The 24,543-nt window shown below is 53.5% G+C and overlaps 2 protein-coding genes across 2 annotated transcripts; one reads left to right on the top strand and one right to left on the bottom strand.

Annotated features, from left to right (window-relative positions):
• Nucleotides 1–1,538: 1,538 nt before the first annotated feature.
• On the top strand, nucleotides 1,539–14,239 carry LOC133354258 (choline dehydrogenase, mitochondrial-like). The gene is made up of 10 exons (XM_061570960.1): nucleotides 1,539–1,784; nucleotides 4,388–4,750; nucleotides 6,038–6,178; nucleotides 7,852–8,111; nucleotides 8,873–9,024; nucleotides 9,519–9,648; nucleotides 10,439–10,573; nucleotides 12,422–12,564; nucleotides 13,244–13,346; nucleotides 13,656–14,239. The coding sequence occupies exons 2-10, from the start codon at nucleotides 4,401–4,403 to the stop codon at nucleotides 14,069–14,071; spliced, it is 1,830 nt and encodes a 609-aa protein (XP_061426944.1). The 5' UTR covers nucleotides 1,539–1,784; nucleotides 4,388–4,400; the 3' UTR covers nucleotides 14,072–14,239.
• LOC133354259 (cytochrome P450 2U1-like) lies at nucleotides 14,230–23,741 on the bottom strand. Its single transcript, XM_061570961.1, is given in 8 exon segments — nucleotides 14,230–16,560; nucleotides 16,898–17,065; nucleotides 17,692–17,827; nucleotides 17,829–17,854; nucleotides 19,165–19,426; nucleotides 19,888–20,417; nucleotides 21,108–21,308; nucleotides 22,278–23,741. Coding segments are annotated over 8 exon segments (1,719 nt in total). The 5' UTR covers nucleotides 22,456–23,741; the 3' UTR covers nucleotides 14,230–16,342.
• Between the last annotated feature and the right edge of the window lie 802 nt (nucleotides 23,742–24,543).

Genomic DNA, 24,543 nt, shown 5'->3' on the forward strand with positions numbered 1-24,543 from the left:
GGTAAAACACGAGTTTTTCAATGCACACACTTTTTCACTCAAAAGTAGAAAATACATTTTGACCCCAGAAATTTATTAAATTTGATGTGCTGAATAAAAGTGGATGGCTTTCTTTTGCTGTGTTAAATTTGCTTTATGCACACCACCCACTTTTATTCAGCACATCAAATTTGTTTTATTCTGGGGTCAAACGAACGTGACATGTTTTACTTAAATTGACAAATACATTTGTATAAATGTTTATTTAAAAAAAGTGCCTTCTTCCTCTGCTTCAGTTGCTTGAGCTTTTGAAAAATAAACCTCGCTCACTTTCTACTACATTGCACGGTAGAACCATAGCTGTTCAAATGTGTTCCGAGCCGTGTTTGGAAGTTTCTGCATCGTAAAACGATCATTGAAGGCCTTTGAAGGCCTGATTATAGACGTTGCAAATCGGACGGTTGTAACCCGGATGTCACGGTTCCCAAACTTTAAATCACAATTTTTAGCTGACACTTAAAAAATACATAAAATCAATACTTGATGTGAATATCCATGTTTCACAAAACGTTATGCGTGCAAAAAATTGCCCTTAATAATATATATTTAAAACTTTTTTTTTAAACACGCTTTTATGAAATGTACCGTACTAGTAATGGAAGAACTCCACGACTCCAGGAAGTGGCCCCGAAGCTTGCCATAACGTAAGGGACTGTTGACCGTGGACAATTAGGCCCAAGCCGAAACATAACATTAAAAAGATGGTTTAAAACATTTTTATGATAGAATTTAGTTTCGTCATCAGTATGACATAAGTATACCAAGTTTGCAGTGGATACCACATTGGGAATTGGGTTAAAATTGAGTTACAAGATTTGAGGATACAACAACGACAAGAACAACAACAGAGTGAGTTAAATAAAAGCGTGTAACAATAAAAAGGAAGAACAATCATGGCTTACGGGGTAACATACACTTGCTCCATTACAGTATAATTATTTTAAAAAAAGCGACATGACATAAAATTGCAACTTTTATCTCAGCCACAGCCCTGGGCGGAATGCACGGAGCAATGTGGCACTGGGTCGGGTTTGCCCGTCAAATCATCTCCCTTTGGGTCGCTGTGGCAGCGGGAATGAGGAACGAACATCAGTCCCCTCGAGCGGTGATGCACTGCGGGGTGACTTTGTAGGACTTGATAATTGTTTTTTTACCCTTCTATCTGGCAACAAAACTGACACCTTTTTTTACAAGGAGTCATGTTTGCATAGACCACAATACTTGCAGCCATAATGTAAACAAAAAACATAACTATGATAATATATGCACTGTCCTTGAAGTTGATTGGTCCACACCGAGGACTTGTTCATGGGGAGGGTTCGGAATTGCGAGAGTTGAGGAAGTACGTGGGGAGGGAATCACTGGTTGGTTACCGGAGCATATAAAATATAACTCGCCACAAATCAACGCCGGACTTTCATCTTCACCATTACGGGGCGAATCGCGTTCGAGGGATAACGCAATCATGACATGACCCCTCCCACCACCACCACTCCCAGCCAACTCTTCCACCGTGAACACGCGAGATGAACTTTGTGAGCACAGCCAAAACCCGAGCATCCTCCACCATCGTCAGGGAGGAAACGCGGCGTGGGGGGAGCGGTGCCGGTCTGTGCGTCGTCAGCCTGGCACGGGGAGCGGCGATTCTGCAGAGGGACGTGGTGCCGCACCTCGCTCAGGCAAGGAAGGGAGGCAGGGAGGCTGCGAGGATGATTCTTTATCATCATTCGTCTTGCGTCTGGCTGGTACGGGTGGGGAAGGTCATCTGCGTTCTCGGTCTGTTCAGAGAGTGCCTACGAATCTCAGACACCAGGGTGTTTGGAAAAGATGGACCCAAATTCGAAGATATAGCGAATTCAGATCGAGTGCATCTTTTTGAAACGCCCTGTGTAACAAACTAAAACTTATTTCTCGAGGTGATTATTGATAAGAGTTGAGTGCCCTTTGGTATGGCATGATAATTGTTGTTTTATTATGTGTGTGTGTATAATCACTTTTCAACAACATTCTTAGTTAATACGCCCCCGTAACTTCTAAATCACAAGTTTTATTATTGGGAATGTAAAATAAATATTGATTTAAAGCTTTCGTGAATGCAAGAATTCATACTGTTTGGTTCTTTCGGTAGAGTCGCGTAGATAGGTTCAAATAAAATAACAAAAAACGACGACGTTTCGATCACAACACCACTTACAGACGCACAACCCAGTACCACACGGCCGCTTGTGTTGTGATCGAAACGTCGTAGCTCTTTGTTATTTTATTTCAACCTATCGACGTGACTTTACCTGAAAGACACAAAGAAAATGTAAAATAACATTCAACGTTTGATAATCGAGGACACTTTAAAACATATTAAACATGTTGAATAAGCAAAACACATTACACGTACGTAGAAATATGCTGCCATTTAAATGTGTCGAAGGCTCAAACAGCAACAAATAATTCCGTGCAAGGGTCACTAACGAGGGGATGACCACGGTGTTGTTTGCGGGCGTAGTTGAGACTGGGGATGGAATGGCAGAAGCAAAGGTAGGGGGGGCACATTGTTGCTCATAAGGCGTTTTTGGGGGGTTAGATCGCGTCAATATAACTGTGTCGTTAAACCCGTCACCACCCGACACAGCCAATTAGTAATATGCCACGTAAACAGAACGTGCCAATTCGTTACGAGTACAGCACACCGGTGTGTTGGAGGGTAAACTCACAACATTTACAATTCGAGTACGACGTTTCGCCAGTAATTACAACCGGCTTCATCAGGCGACAGACAGATTTGCGCAGAAATCCTCCTCCTGTTTCGCGTTGTTGTTCATTGCAACTTGCTGGGACATCAGTGAGGAGAGGAGAAGAAAAAGGAGAAGAAAAAAGACAGCTACGTGGCTAATCGGATTCCTCATCCTCCTGTCCTAAATAAAAGATGCCGATTCGCAAAAAAAAAGTGATCGTGTTTGCTTGCCCCCCCCCCCATCCCCAATGTCAACGAACGTGCCTCGGAATCCCTTGCGTGCCACGTGGGCTGCTCGGAGGAAGGTTTCTGTGTGGAGGAAGGAAACGTGGTGTGGTGTGGCCATGGGTCCCAGCACGAATGAATGTTCGTGCTGGGACCCATGGCCACACCACCAGAGTCCAGAGCGCAGAGGGAGAACTTGGCACAGACCCCCCCCCCCCTTCATCCTGTGGCATTAATTGTTACGAACGCGTTCATCGGGTTTATAGGAAGAATGCGCAGCGCTGGGTGTAATGTGACACGACAAAACGGCAAAGATATCATCCTGTCTAGCCTGTGGCATGCAGCCTCTGTGGTCGAGAAGAGGCTGCGTGACGCACGAGCCTGGAGACTCACAAACTCGGCCTGGCGGTGCCACCAAAGACAAAGGTCCCCCGTCTAGCCTTGACTGACTGTTGGGGCAAGTGCTGTTAGTGAGTCGCACCTATGAAGGCCGGCACGGCACCACGTCCGGCCGCCTTTGTGTTCCCAGTGGCGATGTTTACGCACCGCGCTAGGCACTTACTTGAGGCTGAATCGACATAGGGGAGGCCCAGGATGGGTTCAGATTATAATCTTCACTGGTGTTGGTCGTGAGTGGGAATCAAACTCGGGTCGCTGTGTTCATTTGATCCTTATGGCGCTACCCCGGGTAACCAAATGATACAAAATGACCGAGGCAATTCAATATTTTATTTCTGGGACACTATTTTTTCCCAGGGGTGTACTTCACTCCGCGACTGGGGTACCTATCAATCCGAAATCGGTGCTACTCCGCGATGTCGAAACGCAGCGAGGACGATTACGCTGAAACCCTGAACGCTCGCGGTATGCACCATAGCGCATCGTGTACATCTCGTTGAGATGAGTCGATTGCCGCATCGCCGACCATCAACAGACTAAACATAACTGCATTACGGACATTATGCGAGAGCCGGGGTACTATGGAACCCCGGGGTACCGCCATGAGGTTCATTTGTGCATTAATTCAAGTGTCAATGCGTTCTTGCTTTGCTTTGTGCAATTGTCGCTCTGCCCATGGTTCTCTCTCATTCATCTGTAATCTGGTATCAATACATGTTTGTCTCTGTGTGTAATTTTGGTCTCGTGACACGTTCATCTGTGTGCAATCCGGTCTAACTACATGTTAATCTGTGCATTCGGGCCTTTGTTTGCATGTCTACGTTTAGTACAGTGATGGAAAAAAGTATTTGATTCCCTGCTGATTTTGTACGTTTGCCCACTGACAAAGAAATGATCAGTCTATAATTTTAATGGTAGGTTTATTTGAACAGTGAGAGACAGAATAACAACAACAAAATCCAGAAAAAAGCATGTCGGATGAAATCTCTTCCCCAGTGCCACGCTCCCCATGCTCCTCTCGCGTCTCCACTGGGGCTCGGTCCACGGTTGGGCCCTGCTGCCCCGGAGCCTCCTGGCGCCGCCCCCCCCGGCACGCCGCCTCCACTCGGGCGGCGGGGGTCACCTCGGCTCGGGCGCCGGGGGTCCCCTCGGCTCGGGCGGCGGGGGGAACCACTACACCCACGTGGTGGTCGGGGCCGGCAGCGCGGGCTGCGTGATGGCCGGGCGCCTGTCCGAGGACGCGGCGTCCCGCGTGCTGCTGCTGGAGGCCGGCCCCAGGGATACGGTGCTGGGCAGCAAGCGGCTCGCCTGGCACATCCACATGCCCGCCGGGTTGGGCAAGGCCCTCCACAATAGCAAGTGAGGCCCCCCCCCCCCACAACGCCTCTGGTGAGACTCGCTGGGGCGGGACGGGGGATTGGTTACAAGTACAGGGATCTCCTCTACTTCCGAACATTCGACTTACGAACTTTCAGAGATACGAACAAACCTGTCCGTATGTCCAGTCGCCCGTTCGGACCGAGAGTCTTAAATTCAACCGCAGTGTGGTGGAATCTCCATCTGCAGAACGTGAAGAACCAGTGGCATCTACAAGAGATTATACAACTTGCAAAGCCATTCCCCGTGTTCAGTGTGCATGCCGTACAATGTGTTTGAAATCGACAGGAGTGAAGTTGGAACTTAACTCGTTCGTAAGTAGAGGAGTCCCTGTAGATAGTTTTTTTTTGTTCAACCAGTGTGAGAACGTAAAGAGGCAAGAGAGGTCAGTGTCATTTGCACGAGCGACCTCAGGTCACTAAAATGACAGGTCAACAGTGTTAAAAACAAGTGCAGCGTTGAGGCAAATAGAAATCGACCAAACGAAACGTAATAGAGCAAAAACACAACCGCGTTGCAGGAGATATCTTTCAACAGTGCACAAACGTAAACTAAACTATTTTTCTAATTTTACTGGGTAAGGCCCACTGAGCTATACAGCTCTTTTTCAGAAGCGACCTGGCCACAAATGATAGCTCAACGAAGATGGCTTATCACGTGTAAATGTATAGCAGCCAAATACTAAATGTCGAGGGGAAAACCGGAGGTCCTGTAAAAAATCAATGCCCCTACGGGGAGAGACATGCAAACTCAAAATATACAGGAAATACTCCAAATATAAATAACAATGAAGTTATATTTCCGATAACATAATAAAAATATTTAATTATACTGGAGGAATCCGATGAGTTATAAAGTTCTTTTTCACAAATCTCCATTAGTTTTCACAAAAGTTGACCTTGGACCAAATACTTTAAAACGAATTCGTAGTGAAATGAAGTTCCATGAAACACCGTGCCAATTATTTGCTTTGGCTCACACCGGTAGGTTGAGAAACAATTCTCACAACCAAATTTAGCAACGACGAGATCGGCAACGCCTCTCCCATTCCAATCCAGGGAAGCCAAATGTCACCGTGCCTCCTGACTCAACTTCTTAAACAGATGTCCTCGATTATTGCTCACCCGTGCCCAACTTTATTGACTGACTCACCCCTACCATAACTGAAACATCTCAGTGCACTTCTGCCAAACTCTTGTCAACGCTTGACGCCGCTCGTGCCGCGCGTGCCACGCGTGCCACGCGTGCGTGCGTGTGACGTGTGCCCAGGTACGCAGTGCACTACTACACGGAGCCCCAGGAGCACTTGGGTGGGAGGTCGCTCCTCTGGCCCCGAGGTCGCGTCTGGGGTGGATCCTCGTCCCTGAATGGCATGATCTACATCCGGGGCCACGCCCTGGACTATGACGGGTGGGTGGCGCCGTTACCTCAAGCAGGAGTCGGACGGAACTGTCGTTGTGCAAACGCTCTGAGTTAACGTGAGCAAGGGAAGGGAACGCTTAGTGTTACGCCTTGCAGGTGTAGTAAGTATCGGAGGAGACGATGTCGAAGTTGAGACACACTGTTTATTAACTCCGGGACAGATACAATAGTTGAAGGGGTATCGGCCCCTTCACCCGTACTATGGGAAACCCACCCTAGTACTAAGCCCTCTGTCCTGTCCCCCAGTCCTCCTCTACTGGGCTACGGGAGGCTGACTGATCTGGCCCTGGCAAGCACAGATCTCGGCACCAGCTAACCAGCCTTGCCCTGACAAGGGCAGCGGTCTGGAAGCTCCTGGGCCGCGCCACTGGCTTACCCGGCTCGGCCCTTATAAGGACGGCGAGACCGGGGAGTCCCAGGGCCTAATCTCCGAGTCTTGGATCTTCACTGGTCAGCTTCGTGTCGAACTGAACTCGAGCTCTTTGGGTTCCACCTTTTATAGGGATCGCCTCCGAGGGCTGGGGCGTGGGCAATAACTGATGCGGACGTCGGTGTGACCACCCGTGTATGTGAGTGCCGACAACCCTGTGTTTGTTGTCCGCCGTTTCTCCCGTAATAACCCCTACACAGGCACGGAACTCCCACCTTGAAACTCCCGCCATTGTTTGGCACGGTGACCATCGATGGCGTACACCACGACTCAACAACCTCTCACACAGTTTAACACGTAGGCTTTTGCGACCAGTATTACCATAATGGAGGGGTTTTTTTTTTGTTAGATCGCATAAATATAAATGTGTCATTCAACACGCCACCACCCGACACAGACAATTAGTAAGGTTTGTCAATAAACAAAACATGACAATTAGTTACTAGTTCAGCACACCGTTTGTGTGTTGAAGAGTAAAACCACAACATTTACGATTCGAATACGACGTTTTTCTGGTAATTACAACCAGCCTCATCAGGCGACAGCCAGAATTTTGGAGAAATCCTCCTCCTATTTCGGTCTTAAATAGAGGGATGAATGTGATGTCGTCACTTGTGAGCCAATCCGGTGTGAAAGCGATCCCCTCACATCGAGCACAATTACCATACAATAGCACGCACCGCCTCGCAACGCCGATCACAATTAAACACGGCAATTAATAGCACCCGCGCGTACATTGGTGGTGGCCCTCGACGCTCGTATACAGCAGTGGAACAAAAGGCCCAAAATAGCCAGGGACCCTCTTGAAAAGAAGCCTCCAGAAGTCTGAAGCCCCCTGCGTGCGTGAGCCTCTGCGAGGGTAAAGCTCGAAATTCCTCCACACGGTATTCACACGTGCCTCAGTCTCTCTGCTCAATGTAGACACGACTCTCTGTTTGCACGAGGCTCTCTCTGCCGAGAGAGGGTGAGGTGCGGCGGTGGCTCCGGTGCGATTGCAGCGGTGCTGCCGCACTTTCAAACAGTTACGATCCCTGCCAGCGGTGTGCGGTGCGCCGCTGATTTTAGACTGAAAACTCGTTTCTCTAGAGCTGCTTTGTGTGTTTGGTTTATTTTCCTTCCCCCCCGCACCTCCGATTAGCACGGTTGGCTACGTACGGTGCGGAAGAAGTTCAACGTGCACACATATGGCCCACTCTGCCTGGTGAGCTCTCCCCTGTCCACCCTCCACCAGGTGGGAGCAGGAGCACGGAGCGAGCGGGTGGTCGTACGCAAACTGCCTCCCCTACTTCCGCCGAGCACAGAGCCACGCCCTGGGCCCCAACGAGTACCGCGGCGGCGACGGCCCCCTGCGCGTGTCGAGCGTGCCCACCAAGGGCCCGCTGCACGTGGCCTTCCTGGAGGCGGCGAGTCAGGCCGGCCACGCGCTCAACGACGACATGAATGGTTTCCGGCAGGAGGGCTTCGGGTGGTACGACCTCACCATCCATCAGGGTGCGTGTGCGCGTGCGGCGGCTGCAGCAGTAGTGATGATCGTAAGGTGGTGGTCGTAATTATGATCATGACGATGATGATGATCAGTAATGAAGATATCGAGTGTGCAGGAGGTGCAACTGTTCACCCCCAGGCCGCTATATCCTTGCACCAGGACCCACGCCAACCACGTTATTCTACTGATGACACCGATGATAACATCACGGTGTTGGTAGCATCTGCCCCAGTAAGTCGAGAGAGAGCGCCTTGCACTGTAAGGGGGCCTCACGCTGTAAAGCCCTCTCTCTTGACTGTCAATCTGTGCCCAGTCTTATCTGTCGGCCACCATCCTTCGTAGTGCAAACACTCCAACGAAAATTGTATTTTGTCCAGTGAACTTTGTATGAATGGGACTTTGTTCATATTTATCTTTCAGCCATCCTGTGTCCTTCGTTTCACATCGATAATTCTTAAGTAATATTATGATTAGTGTCACAAAATCTGAAATGGTTTCATAATCGAGGTTTTTTCGGGTTAGATTGCGTAAATATAAATGTGTCATTAAACCCTCCACCATAGCCAATTAGTAAAGTTTGGAAACAAAGCATGCCAATTCGTTACTAGTACAGCACACCGGTGTGTTGGAGAGTAAACCCACAACATTGTAAATGTGCACACCTGTGCACACCTGCGCGCACCTGCGCGCACCTGCGCGCACCTGCGCGCACCTGCGCGCACCTGTGCACACCTGTGCACACCTGCGCACACCTGTGCACCGCCAGGCAAACGCTGGAGCTCGGCGTGTGCGTACCTGCACCCCGCACTGTCGCGCCCCAACCTGGAGGTGCGAGACGGCGCCGTGGCCACCCGCGTCCTCTTCCGGGGCGAGCGAGCCGTGGGGGTCGAGGTGCTACGAGGCGGGGTCAAGGAGCAGGTGAGGTCCCGCGGGGTTGTCGTGGGAGCAGGCGGGGGGGGGGCGGGGCTGTCTCGCGCTCATCGAGCCAGACGAAGGCTCCTTTGTTTAACACGTGTGAGGCTTTCGCGACCAATGTTATTCATAATCAACGTTTTTGGGTTTAGATCGCGTTATTTATAAATGTGTCGTAACCCTCCACCACCCGACACGGCCAATCAGTAAAAATGTGTCACGTTGACAAAGACAAATAGTTAACTGCTTTAGCCCACCGGTGTGTTGAAGCCAGTGGCTTCCGAATAAATGTTGTGGCTTCAACACACCGGTGGGCTAAAGCAGTGAACTATTTGTCTTTGTCAACGTGACACATTTTTACTGATTGGCCGTGTCGGGTGGTGGAGGGTTACGACACATTTATAAATAACGCGATCTAAACCCAAAAACGTTGATTATGAAGGCTCCTTTGGTGACTGCCGCTGCCGCCGCCCCATGCCGCCCCACGTTGCTGCTGCCAGGTATTTGCCGAGCGGGAGGTGATCCTCTGCGGTGGCGCCATCAACTCTCCCCAGCTGCTGTTGCTGTCGGGGATTGGACCGGAGAAGCACCTCAAGCAAGTGGGGATCCCGGTGCTGGTAAACAGCCCTGGTGGGTTCGCCTTGGTTTTTGTCGGCGCACCCTTTTCGATGTATTCCATAATCAGGTTCTTGTGTTCGTCCAGATTTCTAGTCACTCGATTGTTCTACTTTGTTTTAACGCGATTGATTTTGTCGTTTTGGTGACCCGGGTAACACTTGCAAGATGTATTTATGTTTGTTTAACTTCTTTCGCACCGTACGAAGTCAACGGTGCTAATCGGAGGTGCGGGGGGAAGGACAACAAACCAAATACAAAAACCAGTTCTAAAGAAATTAGTTTTCAATATATTTAAAGTGCACAGGTCCAGTGGCTTCCGAATATCGAATGAGAACCCATAGGATCGAGGGGTCCTATGGGTTCTAACCCGGTTAAACAAAATTGTCTTGACTTAAAACTTGAAGATAATGACGACATTGAGCTTCGTACATGTACACACCTAGCCATGAGGTCAGTCCGTTGCTTGGTGAGGACATCCCCACCACCAGGCGGATTTTATTTGACCATGTTTCACCACACTGGTCAGTGCAGGTTAGTGAAAGCAGCGAGCATAGCTGTGGGAGTATAGAAGTACAGTACAACGATACGTTTTTTTCTTCGTTACGTAGCCATGCAGTAGGCCCGTTTTATGTACGGTGGTTGCCCATCCAAGTATTTATCCAGGCTCAAGCACTGCTTAGCTTCGGAGAGCCGATGAGTTCACGTGCCTTCTGGGCAGTTTGGTCATGGGCTGTTGTTGTAAATTGAATGGGATGATGATTTCCCTCTCATTCCTCCCCCCACCACCCCGGCGGGCGTATAGGCGTGGGTCGCAACCTGCAGGACCACCTGAGTATGAACATTAAGCAGAGGTGCACGCAGCCCCTGACGGCTTACACCGCCCAGAAGCCACACAACATGATCCGCACGGCGCTGGCGTGGATGCTGACGTCTACAGGTGAGGAGGGTGGACACTTGTCCGCAACGCGGTTCAATAGGACGAGAGCGTGCGACTGCGCTCGTCCAGGACAGACCGTAGTACAACGTGTCATGACGCAATGCCCCGATCCGCGATTACGAAGGAGACGACGCGGTGATGACACTCTCGACTGCTCCTGCTGACCCGGTTGTTGTCTGGGATTGACCACCTGAATGCGAAATTGTAGCTGTTGCTCTGAGTCTACGTCAGCAGCCGCACGCGAAAGGAGAAAAAATAGGACGACAGATGCTGCAACGGTGTCTCCACGACCTCTCCAAATCCCACATCTCCCAAAATTCCGCACATCGACCGATTTGTCTCTTATCTCACGAAATCCCTCGCCTCCACGCTCCGGACGATCCAAAATGCCGCTGCCAGGCACCTCAACCGCACCCGAGGCCTCGTCAGCGAAACACTCGCATCCCTCCGCCGGTTCCTGATCCAATCCCAAACCATCTTCAACGTCTCCGTACGGAGATAGAAAAAAATAAAAATAAAAAAGTGAATAGAAATATCACGACGTTTCGATCGCAACACAAGCGATCGTCATCAGGAAAAGGGGTCAGCCTCTAAAGGCAAACTGTTTATAAAGGTTTGGAGATGGGCGTAGCCCAAGAGTATTAGCAGCACCAGTAGCATGGGCGGGGCAGCAATGCCAAAGCAGCAGCAATACCAATGCAGGGGCAATGCCAATGCAGCAGCAATGCCAATGCAGCGGCAATGCCAATGTAGCAGCAATGCCAATGCGGCAGCAATGCCAATGCGGCAGCAACGCCAATGCGGCAGCAACGCCAATGCGGCAGCAACGCCAATGCGGCAGCAACGCCAATGCGGCAGCAACGCCAATGCGGCAGCAACGCCAATGCGGCAGCAACGCCAATGCGGCAGCAACGCCAATGCGGCAGCAACGCCAATGCGGCAGCAACGCCAATGCGGCAGCAACGCCAATGCGGCAGCAACGCCAATGCGGCAGCAATGCCAATGCGGCAAAGGGCCGCCAAGAAATCCGTGCACCCCGCTCCACACACCACACTGCTGACGGTGGAGGTTGATTGACAAAGTGGTTGACGGCATCTTTGCAATGATTGCCGAGTCTAGAACCTTCCTCTCGGTTGAAATAGTGTCTGTGTCTGTGTATATGGATGGCTTCATGAACGAATCTTTGTTGATAGCTTGCAAAGTACCATCGTCTTTGAGAAATCAATTTCGTGTGAGCCAGACGCATTACAATAATGATCGACCACGGCAGAAGTATTGGTCCTACCGTGTTTCAAATCTGCCTTGTGCTCACGAACACGGTCCGAGACATGTCGCTTAGTTTTCCCAATGTAACTGCTGCTGCAGATACAGCTTAGTTTGTAGATGCCGGGATATTGCATGTCAGTAATCTTGTCCTTCACAGATGGGATCAGATCACAAATTGTATGTACTGTGTTAAATCGGACCTGGATCTTGTGTTCATGATTTTGGAAATCTTCTTGGTATGGCTGGTTGATGGTTTTGATTGGATCCTCCATATCCCTGTGTCCCTTTATCCTCACATTCCCATGTCCCTGCATCCCCATGTACCTGTGCATATCTCATTATGTCGCTATGTCCAGTCTGTCCCCATGCCCTTGGATGATGGGAATGATGATTTGTCCTTTGTGTACTTCTTTCCCCGTGTGCCTGCGTCCTTCCGTCTTGGTCTGTCGCCGTGTCCCCTCGCCTGTCTTCTCGTGTCTCCGTGCCCCTGTGTGTCTCCGCATCCGTGTCCCCAAGTGTCCTCGTGTCTCTGCATCTCCCGTGTCCTCACGTCCCCGTGTGTCTCTGTGTCCCCATGTCCAGGTCCAGCAGTCACCGCCCACATCGACACGGGCGGTTTCGTTCGCTCAGAGCCGGGGGTTCGACACCCGGACCTCCAGTTCCACTTCATACCGGGCGAAGTCATCAACCACTTCCGAGAAAACTCCACCATGGAGGCCTTCCAGGTGCTGTAGAATCTCCACGCTACCACGGTGGAGCCCTGTATCATGAATTTAACTGATGCAAATGGCCACTGTGATACTCCCCTCGACAGCATAGCTACGATGAGGGGGCAAATTGGACTGGGGGGGGTGGGCGGCGGTTTATTCTTTCCACCAGGGCCCAAGCCAACACTTTGCGTTGCCTCCCCTGAGCACTGCCACCTCAACGTGAGCTTCCCGAACACAAGGTGGCAGGTCGGATCCTAGGGGCACCAAGTTGGCGAATTCGATTCCGATGCTGAAGATGCGTGCTGTATATTTGGAGTTTGCGCCTCTCTCTCAACATCATCACGGTGGCTCGGAAATGTTAACTACCTCGCCTAGTATGCAGGAGGTCGTGGGTTCCATCCCGTGGTTTTGTGGAGTTTCCTCGGGGTCCTCCAGTTTTTCTCTCTACATTTAAAATCAACTTTGTTTGTTTAGAGTATTTGGCTGCAATACATTTCCGCTTGATAAGCCACTTTGTTGAGCTAGCAATTGTGGCCAGGTCACGTCTGAAAAAGAGCTGTATAGCTCAGTGAGCCTTGCCTGAATAGGAATGAGCCTTACCTGGTAAAATAAAAAAAATGCGTTAAATAGTTATTGAAAATACATCTTGAGACTCGACGAAAAGTTAACTTGCGTCCTCCGTTATCGTCACCAGGTCAGCGTGTGTGCATTGCGGCCGCAGAGCCGCGGGTGGGTGGAGCTGAAGTCCACCAATCCCCTGGATGCACCGTTGATCCAGCCCAACTACCTGAGCACAGGTGAGGGAGGCATGGCAGCCCATTTGCGAAGGGCAAAAAATAGTGGATGTGGGTGTTTCCGCCATGCTGCCGCTGGATGATCCGACATTGGCGTTGAACCCTCAGGAATTGTGCCCTAAATCTAGATTGAAAATCTAAATGAAAAACAAATATCTTTTATAACTAATTTTTGTGTTAAGTTATCCTTCCCCCCCGGTGCACCTCCAGTTGGTACGGTTGGCTACGTACGGTGCAAAATAAGTTCAACATACATCCTAAATCGGTTGATGAAGTTGGTGCTGCTGCTGCTGCCGCCCACGTGAACCGCAGACAGAGACGTGTGGGAGATGCGGCGCTGCGTGGAAGTCGCCCGAGACGTCGTTTCGCAGCGCGCCTTGGAACCCTTTCGCAGTGGAGAGGTCGCGCCGGGACCCGGGGTGAAGACGGCGGCGGAGGTGGACGCGTGGGTTCGCACCCAAGCCGAGACGACCTACCACCCTTGCGGGACGTGCCGCATGGGCGGGCGGGAGGATGATGCCGCCGCGGTGGTGGACGAGTTCGCTCGCGTGCGAGGGGTGAGCGGCCTGCGGGTGGTCGACGCGTCGGTGTTCCCGAGCGTGCCCAGCGGCAACACCAACGCGCCCACCATCATGGTGGCGGAGAAAGTGGCCGACCTCGCGCGGGGCCGCGAGACGCTGCCGCCGAGCCACGTGCCGGTGTACGTCGCCGGCGACGGTCGCCAATGAGTGGCGAAAACCAGCTGCTTGCTATCTGGGAGGCAAGCGGGCGATGCTTGGGGTGTTTGTAACCGTGTTGCATTGATGAGCTTCTGATCGAAGTGAAACTGGCTAGTAGGTGAAAAATCAAATGAAGCCACGGACATGCAAAGGGCTCTTGCAAACACTGAAAGCTGATCGCCTTTATTGCGTTTTTTTACCTTTTCATGAACGCAAATGATCCTTATGGCGGTACCCCAGGGTACCAAATAATACAAAATGACCGAGGCAATTAAAGATGTTATTTCTGGGACAGTACTTTTTTCCAGGGGTGTACTTAACTCTGCGACTGGGGTACCAATCAATCCGAAATCGGTGCTACTCCGAGGACGATTGCGCTGAAACCCTGAACGCTCGTACGCGCCGTAGTGGTGCATCGTGTCCAAGCTCGTAAAGATGAGTCGATTCCCGCATCACCGACCAGCAACAGATTAAAAATGACTGCATCACGGATATTACGCGAGAGCCGGGGTACCACCATAAGGTTCAGATTGTGCACCGGCTCATGCCTTGCAAACTTAAATTCTGTATTCAGCCATCGATTCATGTTTATTTTCATTTGCATAAACAGTATCAAGTATTCTTTGAGTCTTTCAGTACAGTCACAAGTATTAAGTAGTCTTCAGACCAATTGTCAAGTTGCATGTTGAACGTCTTTTCGCACCGTACGAAGCCAATCGTACTGACTGGAGGTGCCTATTTGATGACTGGTCCTCTGATTTGGAATACATTTAAATCAGATGCATGCGGCTCCGGAGCCGAAGGTTCCCGACCCATGCCCGAGAGTAGTGGTTTATCAACCCTTGGTTAGCTACTGTACCCAGCCTTGTTGACTTTTGTCGCAAACGAGTATCTCCACCCCCCACCCTTGCCTGACCCAACACGTTTCTGAAAAATAAATGCGTGAATAACGAACAACAATGTGTTAACCACCAATTGTCAAATTCGTTCTCGCTCGCCGGTTGGTCGATGGAAACCGACATTGTTTATGGTCAGCGAGTCTTCGATATCGCTCTAGATTGCCATATGGATTTAAAGCCGCTGCCACCACCGATCACGTATCATTCATGGTTGTTGAAACCGGTTTTATGTTTTGCCTTTTGTGGCTGCCGCATTGTTGCCCTTCACCGCACCTCCGATTCGCATGGTTGGCTGCGTACGATGCCAAAGAAGTTCAGCAGAGTACACATTCAACAAAACCGGGTTTGCCGCACGTATGGAAGTGTCCGTAGCAGCAACAACAACAACCCGCCATAATTACCCCATAGATAACGAGGGGGACGGCTTGCGAGCTGCCACGGTGGGGGTGTAGTGGTCAGCAGCACGCCACTGAACTTCGATCCCAGAAGTCACCGTTCGACTTCGATCTCCCGGTGCGACAGTTGTTTAAACAATGGAGGGGGGGGAATTGTATCAACTCCCACCCACCGATCTCTCACCACCCACTCACCACCCAGCAGCACCAGCAGCTGCGTCCATGGGTTCACCGCAGTGTTAGTCTACCAGCTGGGTGCATCTGGTGGGACAGCGTCTGCACTGCCGCCACAGCCTCCGTTCTCCACTCGGCCCGGCACGTTTGGGGTTTTCTCTGGGTGCTCCATTTTAACTCCCGCATGTTAAAAACACGCATTGAATGGAAACATCCCAAATAGAGGATCACAGTACGTGGGCAATTGTTGTTAGCGACGGTTTTGGCTTTGCCTTCCCCTCTTGCGTGCGGTTTACCGTGCGGTTTACCGTGCAGCCTCTGAATATTTCTCTCCCTCTGAATCACTCACTCTGAATCAATCCCTCAATCGTTCTCTGAGACCAAACGAAAACTGCACGCAGCATTACAATTCAAATTATCCGAGTTTTTTGTTTGTTATGAATGCGACGGAGCTTGCCCAGGCAGCGAGAGGACGACTTGTTCAGATCTGCAACAGGGTCCTCATGGCCACGCTCTCTGAGTGCAGGTGGCCCGGGTTCGAACCACACTCAGAACTTTTTCCCTGGCGATATTTACAAATTGACGCGATGACGCCACAATGCGATGGTGCCGCGTCATCGGAAGTGGGAGGTGAGGATGAGGGAAGAAGTGACATCACAGGGCGGTGAGGGTGTTGTGGGAGGGGGGGGCTGATGTCACGGGGAGGTGAGGAAGAGGCAGGAAGTGACGCCGTGGGAACTTGCAGCCTGTGAAAAATCTGGCAGAAGGAAGCGGTGACCGCTAGCCGTGAAGAATGGTCCAGTTCTCCGCGGTCACGTGGCCGCTCCCCCAACCGCCCTGGCAACGGCGGTGAGGGTGAAAGGTGGAGGGGCGTAGGTCAACCCGAAGGTGCCCTGGAGGACAGGGCTTCGTGGGGCGGAGTCGGGGCTGTGGGGGGCGGAGCTGTGGAAGGTGAACTCTTGCACGAGTGCGGAGAAGAAGAGGAAGAGTTCGACGCGAGCGAGAGATTCGCCCAGACAGGAACGGCGACCTGCACACGCGCAGAGACGCAGCACAGACACGGGGAAGGGGAGGGGGGGGGTCACAGCCATCGCGCATCTCTCCATGAGGTCGCTTGAAGAAGGCACCAAGACACGAGAAGGTCATTCGGCCAGGGTGACGGACTTTCACGGAGGAAGCCCACGCAGAACCGCGGGGGAACATGCAAACTCCACACATACACTCCGCAGAACAGAGAGGTTACAGACAAACTCCACACACACACACATATACCCTCACACACTTATTCACTCGGACTGACGTGCCACACTAGCTACACCATACCGAGGGTCACCCACACTGCCCGGTGCCAAGCTAGGTGCACCCACCGATGCCGAAGGGCATGAAGGCGTCCCTCCTGCGAAGGCGGCCGTGGGGGTCGAGGAACCTCTCGGGGTCGAAGAGGAGTGGCCGGGCCCAGACGTGGGGGTCCACGTGGCACGCCCACAGGTTCAGCAGCACCATGCTGCCCTGGGGTACAGTGAACCCCCGCAGCTCTGCGCACAGACAAAGTTCCCCCGTGTAGCCCACGCAGTGCAGTTGGGACAAGTGCCGTTAGCGAGGGGGTGATGTGGCCAACACGACTATGCCGGCCGGGCCACCTTTATCTCCCCAGTGCTGGTGTTTTGCACATGCCGCACCAGGAACTGATTTTTTTAGGCTAAGTCGACCGAGGGGAGGCCCAGAACCGGTTAAAATAATCGTCACTGGTGCTGGTGGCCGTGAGCAGAATTCGAACTCGGGTGTTTGCCGGGTATTTAGTGCAGTGTGGTAACCACTGCGCTTCCACTCCACGCACAGAGATCCCCCATGCAGCCTTGTTGGGGCAAGTGCGGTTAACGAGCACCTTGAAGGCCACCCATGAGTAGGGGTGGCACGGCCAGCACCACCACGCTCGCCCAGCCACTTTTGTCTCCCCAATGCTGATGGTTTATACACATCGCACAAAGTACTCATTTGAGGCTGAGTTGACTTAGGGGAGACCCAGGACCGGTTAAAATATCAGTTATTGGTTGTGAGCAGGAATCAAATGCGAGTCTTTGCCGGATTCGCAGCATAGTGCAACGTAGACACCTAAACACATACACAGTGTACATGCACACTTGTGTGTGTGTATACGTACGCACGGAGCGGGTGGCCGAGTGGGGGATGGCGAGCGGCACCACGGAACTCAGCCTCTGCACTTCCATGATGGTGGCGACGGTGAACGGGAGGCGCGGGCGATCGCTCAGAGACACACGGCATCCACGGCCGACCACCTGCGTCCAGCTCGGCCTGCACGCGCGCTGAGATGTGGGGACATGGAGACGCTGCCTCGCCAGCACACCCACCCCTTCACTCACCCACCCCTTCACTCGGCCACCCCTTCACTCGGCCACCCACTCACTCAGCCATCCACTCACCCATTCGTTCACCAACCCACTCAAGCATTTGTTCACCAACCAATGTGCTCGCTCTCATTCACCCACTTATTCATCCACTCAACTTTTCATTCACCTGCCTACTCACACAACAACAACAACCGCCATTCGCCACTAAGTGGCAGTGATGTCACCACGACGCTTGTGCCAGGCCATGTGCGCCTTGAGGCCACGTGAAGTGTCGAACGCCCGCTGGCAGGAGGTCGCGGGGCAGATGACTGGCTGATGCACCACCTGTGCCCCATACTGTGCCAACTTGCTGTGCTTTAGCCACCCGGCGCTCTGCTCGTTGTTGTGAGCGTCGCTCCTCCGCCCTCCGTTGTTGTTGGAGGGCAACTGCCTCCAACTGCCCAGTAGCATCCTTCATGAGCCTCCTCCACTGAGGCCGATCTTGACACCGCTGATACCAGTCATCGGCAAGTCCTCTCAGCTCCACGTCCTCCTGTACCACATCACGCCCGTTTAGCCCCCTCGATCCGGCCGAACAAAAGCTGTTTAGGCATGCGGTGGCTGGGCATGCAGGCTACATGACCCAGCCAACGCAGCCTTGCCTGCCGGAGGAGCTCACCGATGGGACTTTGCCCAGATCTTTCAAGGATTTGTGAGCTCCTCACACAATCCAGCCTGGTTAAACCCAGGATGGATCATAGGCAGGCCAGGCTAAATGTTTCTAACCAGCGAAGATGCCCCATTAGGGGGGTCCACGTTTCGCAAGCGTAGAGAAGGGAGGGAATGACTGTGGCCGAGAAGACCTGAAGCTTCGTGCGGAGCGACAGACCAGGCAGCTTCCACACAGCGTTACGCAACCGATGAAAAGATGCCGCTCGACTGATTCGGAGTGAGACTTCCGCTGCCAAACTGGAGCCGGTCATGAGCACACTGCCCAGGTATGGGAAACTCTCCACAACTGCCCCATCACCGATTGGGAGTTGTGGGGGTAGAGTGTCCGATGGTACAAAATACCCAGGCAGGTACTTCGTTTTGGTGGGGCTGATGGTAAGGCCTCACCTCTTAGTGGCACACTCCAGTTTCAACAGAAGCGTCTCTAACTCCTCACACACACCCACTCATTCACCCACCCACCTGCGCATTTGCCGACTCATGCAACCACCCACTCGTTCACCCGCCCACTCATTCACCCGCTCGCCCGCCCGTCCGCTCGCCCACCCGCTCACCCTGCACGGCCGGGTAGGTGCACATGAGGAGGAGGCCCCACAGCAGGGTGTTGGCCGTCGTGTCGGTCCCGGCAATGAAGAGGTCGGCGACGATGTAGAAGAGGTCATCGGCATCCAGCACTCCCCGGGTCCCTCCCGGGGCCTCCCCTCCTCCCTCCTCATCGTCGTCGTCGTGGCCTCCGCGGGACTCGACGAGGAAAGCGTCGATGAAGTCGCGGGGGTTTGCGGGATCCAGGGTCTCCTCGTGCTCACGGATTATCCCCTTGGAGAGGCGGGGGTTCACAATGGCCGTGTCAGTGGGTGGGTTCACAATGGCCATGTGGGTGGGTTTATAGTGGGTGAGGCGAATAGTTTCAGCACATGGTTTGTGTCTTCCCTTGGCCAAAAAGGGTTTCCTATCTTAATTTTGGAGCTTTCGTGACTGCAGGAATTATTCTTTGGTTCTTTCGGTAAAGTCACGTATAAAGATAAGGGTTTCCTATAATTGCTAGGTGTCTTCTATTGGGTTAGTGGGTGGGTGAAGAGGTGAGTATGTGGGTAAGCGAGTGTGGGTGAGTGCCCCTCGGCTGGACCGCACAGCAATCATCGCCACCCTCCCCCTTTACTGGCAGACTAATGCGCAGAGACAGCTGCCACTGGAGGTGCCCCAGGCTAGACCACGCAGCGGCACTGGCAGGACCCCCTTGACAAGACCGTCGCGAGACTCGGCGGGGCTCTCCGGACCTTGAGGAAGCGGGACACCTCGTCCACGGTGGAGAAGAGCTCCCGGAACGGACCGCACGGCAGAAAGCGGAGCGCCGGCACGAGGTTGATCAGCATGGCCGGGCTGTTGGACGCCAGCTCCATGCCGCGCACCATCAACCGCAGGGCACGGCGGAATCCGGCGCAGCCTTCATCGTCGTCCTTGCCACCGCTGCCGCCGCCGTCGTCGTCGTCATGGTTGTGGTAGTGGCGGGAGAAGCAGAGGCCGCAGATGACGTTGGCGACGGCGCCGTGTATGAGCGACGCCGGGGAGAAGGGGGCGGCCGCCCCCCCCGAACGCGATGCAAGCGTGCGGAGCAGACTCGACACCTCCCGCTCCACACGTGTCTCCAGCAGCCAGGGGGAGGTGGGGCCGGGGGAGGGGATGGAGCAAGATTCGGATCTGGATCCGGTTGTTGCGGTTGCGAGTCCGGCTCCGAATCGGCGCAGCGCCGCGTGAGAGAAGCGGCGGTGGCGCTGCCACGTGGCCCCCAGGGGAGCGAACACGATGCCTACGGTGTGGGGCGATTCGGCGAGAGAGGCCGCCACCACCACCACAACATGACCAACAACCACTCGCCTAACAACACTCCCATCACAAAGGCTAGACTATTTCAGCTCCATCTGCTCTGCCACCCCTGCGCCTCTACTCTCGATCGTCCACCATTCTTATGCCACGATGGCGATGCCGACCTAGGGGAGGCCCAGGACTGGTTCTGACATCATCATCACTTGTCTCGGGTTATTCGCGCAGCGTGCTCACCACGACACTGTCACTCCCCACCAAATCACTCACTCATTCCGCATTTACTCACACAATCACTACTCAACTACACCGTGTGTGTAGCCTTACAAGGAAACATAAATAGGTGACGCTTTGGGCAATACCCCTTCTTCATAGGGAGGCCAGAGAGACAGAGTGGACGCCGCTAAGAGCTGGAGACTGCACCTGTTCACAGCATTGGGGCCTGACGAGAATCACATTCTGCACACGTGTCTCCTGATTCACCGTTAAGTAATCGGCGTACGGCTAAGTCGACACATCCCCGTGAGCTCTCAGTGGCTCTGTAAGCGACATCTATCGATGGTCTCTGTGCGAGTCCAAGTATCGATACACCCACGCGCACGCCTGCACTATGCACGCTCTTGCTGCACGAGGGGCAGCTGCCACTGGGAAGAGGGGGGTGGGGGCCTCTCCTCACCCTTGCGCCGGGTGACGAGGCGGACGAGGGGCAGGTCCGGGCGGCCGGCGAGGGCCTCGGGGTGGTGGCCCAGCGCCTCCCTCACGGCGGTGGCGCTGCTCAACACCACGACGGGCGGGCGGCCAGCGACCGTGGCGATGCTCATCACGTCGCCATGGCGACGCGCCAGCATCTCCAGCGCAACGTGCAGCAGCCCTCCCGCTGCCGTGGCAACAGGGCACCGCGTCGAACGGTAACTACGTGAAGCAATACCTCGCGGTTGCCGTGGCAACGGGGCACCGCGTCGAACGGTAACTACGCAAAGCAATACCTCGCGGCTGCCGTGGCAACGGGGGACCGCGTCGAACGGTAAACTACACGAAGCAATACCTCGCGGTTGCCCTGGCAACGGGGCACCGGTAGCTAAGTAACGCAGAGCTTGGTGCCATGGAAACGGGGCAGCAAGTCAGTCGGTGGGTAACTGCGTGAAGCCACCACGTCCATTGGTAACTAAGCACACCTGCCGCTGTCAGGGCAACAGGGCACCATGTCAAACAGTCGGTAACTTGGTAAAAGTCGACCTGGTAACGGGGCAACTGCGTCAAACTACCCCCGAAGTCAAGGCGCCACCAACCAAAAATCGATGATAGAAATTGACAAAGTCGTGGTTATCGCGATAATCGTCACGGCGAGGGTAGTGGGGGCCACGTGGGTTCCCCCCCTCCCCTCCATCCCCCATCCACCCCCCTCCCCTCCCCTCCACCCCCCTCACCTCCACCCCCCTCACCTCCACCCCCCTCACCTCCACCCCCCTCACCTCCACCCCCCTCCACCCCCCTAACCTCCCCTCCACCCCCCTCACCTCCACCCCCCTCCACCCCCCTCACCTCCACCCCCCTCCACCCCCCTCACCTCCACCCCCCTCACCTCCACACCCCTCCACCCCCCTCCTCACCTCTCCTCCACCCCCCTCACCTCCACCCCCCTCCACCCCCCTCACCTCCACCCCCCTCCACCCCCCTCACCTCCCCTCCACCCCCCTCCACCCCCTCACCTCCACCCCCTCCACCCCCCTCACCTCCACCCCCCTCCACCCCCCTCACCTCCACCCCCCTCCACCCCCCTCCACCCCCCTCCACCCCCCTCTACCCCCCACCCCCCTCCCCCCCTCCTCCCCCCTCCCCCCCTCACCTTTGCGGGTCTCCCACCACAGCGCGGGCAGCCCCCCCACGAGGGGCCACGCCCGCGGGCCGGGGGGGAGAGGCCCCCCGGCGGCCGCGGGTCCCCGGCGTCGGAGCCAGAGGGCCGAGAGGAGCGCCGAGGCGACGGAGACGAGGGCGGCGAGGAGGAGGAGGAGTTGGGGAGACATTGGGACCAGGAGCCCCCCGAGTTACTGTGGCGGCCTCGGTGACGACCCGCGGGCGCTCAGCGCTGATACTAAAAGCGGCGTTTGGCTGCTGGCCATCGGACGAAGACGGTCACTCGCGTCGCGTCTGGATGAGCTTCTGCGGCCGTCTGGAACGTTCCACCGATATTAGCAAGCCGCTGGGAGAAATGCACTTTTAAATCGTCTATCATCTAGATTGACAAACCCATTTGTCTAGAAGCGATTTTTGTGTGTTGGTCTCCTTCCCCTGCAACTTGGATCAGCACGGTGGGTCTTAGGCACGTTGCCAAAAAAGTTAGACAAAGCTAAAGATCCCCCGTATAGCCTGAGCAGAATGTTGGGGCAAGTGCTGTCAGCGAGTAGCACCTATGAGGGCCTCTAATCCTGGCTCTACAGCTGAGACTCTCTCCTGGCTCTACAGCTGAGGCTCTATCCTGGCTCTACAGCTGAGACTCTCTCCTGGCTCTACAGCTGAGACTCTCTCCTGGCTCTACAGCTGAGACTCTCTCCTGGCTCTACAGCTGAGACTCTCTCCTGGCTCTGAGGCTCTCTCCTGGCTCTAGAGCTGAGACTCTCTCCTGGCTCTACAGCTGAGACTCTCTCCTGGCTCTGAGACTCTCTCCTGGCTCTACAGCTGAGACTCTCTCCTGGCTCTACAGCTGAGACTCTCTCCTGGCTCTACAGCTGAGACTCTCTCCTGGCTCTACAGCTGAGACTCTCTCCTGGCTCTGAGGCTCTCTCCTGGCTCTAGAGCTGAGACTCTCTCCTGGCTCTACAGCTGAGACTCTCTCCTGGCTCTACAGCTGAGACTCTCTCCTGGCTCTACAGCTGAGACTCTCTCCTGGCTCTGAGGCTCTCTCCTGGCTCTAGAGCTGAGACTCTCTCCTGGCTCTACAGCTGATACTCTACCACTGCGCTCCGGCTCCGGGTCTCGGCTCAACTCGCACCCACGTGGTGTCCCCCAGAGTCGCGGGGCGGGGCTTGTTGTGACGTGACGCCATCAGCGTGCGCGGCCTCACCCGGCCTCGGCTCGGGTCACAGTCGCTCTAATTATCGCTCTGTGCTATACTCTATCATATCTCATGCTAATACAATATAACAGCATAATACCGTGCTGGGCTGTGTTAGTATACTACCATGTTGTGTGAATAGAGTTGGGTAACGTTAGGGGACATTCACTTGGGACTCCAGTCCGTGTTTTGTATTGAATCCACTCCGTGTGTTGTATTTAATCCACTCCACGTTTTGTATGGAATCCACTCCGTGTTGTGTACTCAATCCACTCCACGCTCTATTTAATCCTCTCTGTGTGTGAGATTGGTCCTGGTAATTATCTAGAGGTAAAAAAACCTCTGAACTGGCATTAGTCCTGGGTTATAATCTAGAGGGTAAAAAACCTCTGAGCTGGCATTCGTCCTGGATTATAATCTAGAGGTAAATCCCCTCTGAGCTGGTCCTGGTTATTATCTCGAGGTAAAAAAACCTCTGAGTTGGCACTGGTCCTGGTTATAATCTAGAGGTAAAACCCCTCTGACCTGACACTGACCCTGTGTTATAATCTAGAGGTAAACCCCCTCTGAGCTGACACTGATGCTGGGTTATAATCTAGAGGTAAAACCCCTCTGACCTGACACCGCTCTATTTAAGACCGGAAGCAGGTGGATTGCTTCACTATTCTGGCAAATCGCCCGATGATGCTGGTTGTTGTAATTACCAGCGAAACGTCGTACTACTCCTCACGTTGTAAATGTGGAGTTACTCTCCAACACACCGGTGGGCTCAAGTAGTAACTATTTGGCGTTTTGTTTACGTGACAAATCCCTTACTAATTGGTGGTGGAGGGTTTTTAAAATTTTCTATTTACGCGATCGAACCCAAAAACCTTTATTATGAATAATATTGGTCGCGAAAGCCGACGTGTTAAACTGAGGTATACCCCTCTGAGCTGACACTGATGCTGGGTGATTGTCTAGAGGTAAAACCCTCTGACCTGACACTGATGCTGGGTTATAATCTAGAGGTAAAACCCTCTGACCTGACAGTGATGCTGGGTTATAATCTAGAGGTAAA

This window comes from Lethenteron reissneri, chromosome 46 (genome assembly GCF_015708825.2).
Source record: "Lethenteron reissneri isolate LAM-NWPU_2019-01 chromosome 46, ASM1570882v1, whole genome shotgun sequence".
Lineage (NCBI taxonomy): Eukaryota > Metazoa > Chordata > Hyperoartia > Petromyzontiformes > Petromyzontidae > Lethenteron > Lethenteron reissneri.